General features: G+C 51.4%; 1 protein-coding gene across 1 annotated transcript in view; it reads right to left on the bottom strand.

The window, feature by feature from the left end:
- The window catches only part of FOXG_01050 (uncharacterized protein), a gene marked incomplete at both ends in the record, with an annotated part of 1826 nt that extends 1368 nt beyond the window's left edge, over positions 1 to 458 (bottom strand). Inside the window, 2 exons of the mRNA XM_018377776.1 lie at positions 19 to 205; positions 320 to 458. Of these exons, the coding sequence (XP_018233566.1) occupies positions 19 to 205; positions 320 to 458 (326 nt within the window). The remainder of the gene's footprint in view (positions 1 to 18; positions 206 to 319) is intronic.
- Between the last annotated feature and the right edge of the window lie 805 nt (positions 459 to 1263).

The following is a 1263-nucleotide window of genomic DNA, read 5'->3' as shown; positions in this document are numbered from 1 at the left end:
CAAATTTGCCTGCCCCACCGTTGCTGATATACATTCCTGAAAATCCCAGGAGAGATAGAGTGTTGATTTAGTTGTGCTTGGAGGCGGTGGGTTTTTTTGATGCAATTTTTTGTCACGCCGTGCCAAAGGAGGAGATCCCCGACTGAGATAGGATTTAAGAGGTTTGGATCGCATTGGCCGGATTGCTGTTGAAAGGTGAAGAGACCTACATGAACTAGTGTCAGTTTTACAAAAGGACTATTGGGGGCAGAGCTTCGGATCTATGGCAGCGCTATAAAAGACTCTGCCAAGTTCACGTCCGCTCCGGATGAAGCTCGACTTACAGATGAGTAGGATGTCAGATCGTGGTAAGGGGAAGTCTCAGTTGTTGGAATTGAGTCGTGCAAACTGGGAGCTCCCGAAAGGCCATCCGGCTGGGGTAGACCTGGGGCAATATACTGCTGCTCGACCATGATCATGTGGGTATCAAATTGGGGGATTGGACAATCGAAGTCCAAATCGGTTGGTTTATGTTATAGGCGGGGCTGAATAACAGAAATGGGTGCTTCTGTGAGTGGTGGGGAGCTGTTGATGCTGTGGCTGCAAGTTCAAGATTCAGACCGAGACTGATAATGGCACATTTATGACCAGAAACCAAGATACTTCAAGAAGGCATCAAGACCTGGCGAGGCAGATATGGAAGAACGAGGTGCAAGACGATTCAGCCTTTTCTGGCCGCGGCCGCTTTTTGAAGACCTGGGGGGGTTAGAGATCGAGGCCAAGAGAGTGCAAGGGCAGGAAGGAGGAGTTGAAGGGAAACAGAGCCTTGTGGGGTCACAGACGGGCCGGCCGCTTTGTATAAATGGTGTTTGGAGATGAAGAGCAGTGGAGTGCAGATCGTTGGAGTGTATGTAGGTTTGGTGTACATGGAGGTCAGCCTGAGAGACAGCAGTAACGAAGTACCAGGACATTTTTAAGAGCCGTTCTTTTGGCAAGCCCAGGACGATATGGACGAGCCAGAGACAGGCCTCGGTGCCAGGGGCAAATGGGGGAAGGACTGGGGGTGTCGAGCAGAGGGATCAAGCCCCAAGTACAGTATGGGTACGGCCTGGCATTGCCTTGAACCTAGGAAGTGGAGGGCTTAAGCTGTGAGGGCTCGGGGCTCAATATCCTCCGCCATGCCAAGGTACTGGAGCTGTCGTGCATAACAATAGCCGCCGAGGGGTCTAAAGCAGCGAACGAAACGGGCTGGAAATAGAGAAAGACTAAGGGCAGAACAGAGGA

This window comes from Fusarium oxysporum, chromosome 1, assembly GCF_000149955.1.
Source record: "Fusarium oxysporum f. sp. lycopersici 4287 chromosome 1, whole genome shotgun sequence".
NCBI classification, from domain to species: domain Eukaryota; kingdom Fungi; phylum Ascomycota; class Sordariomycetes; order Hypocreales; family Nectriaceae; genus Fusarium; species Fusarium oxysporum.
This window is presented reverse-complemented; position numbering and strand designations above follow the sequence as displayed.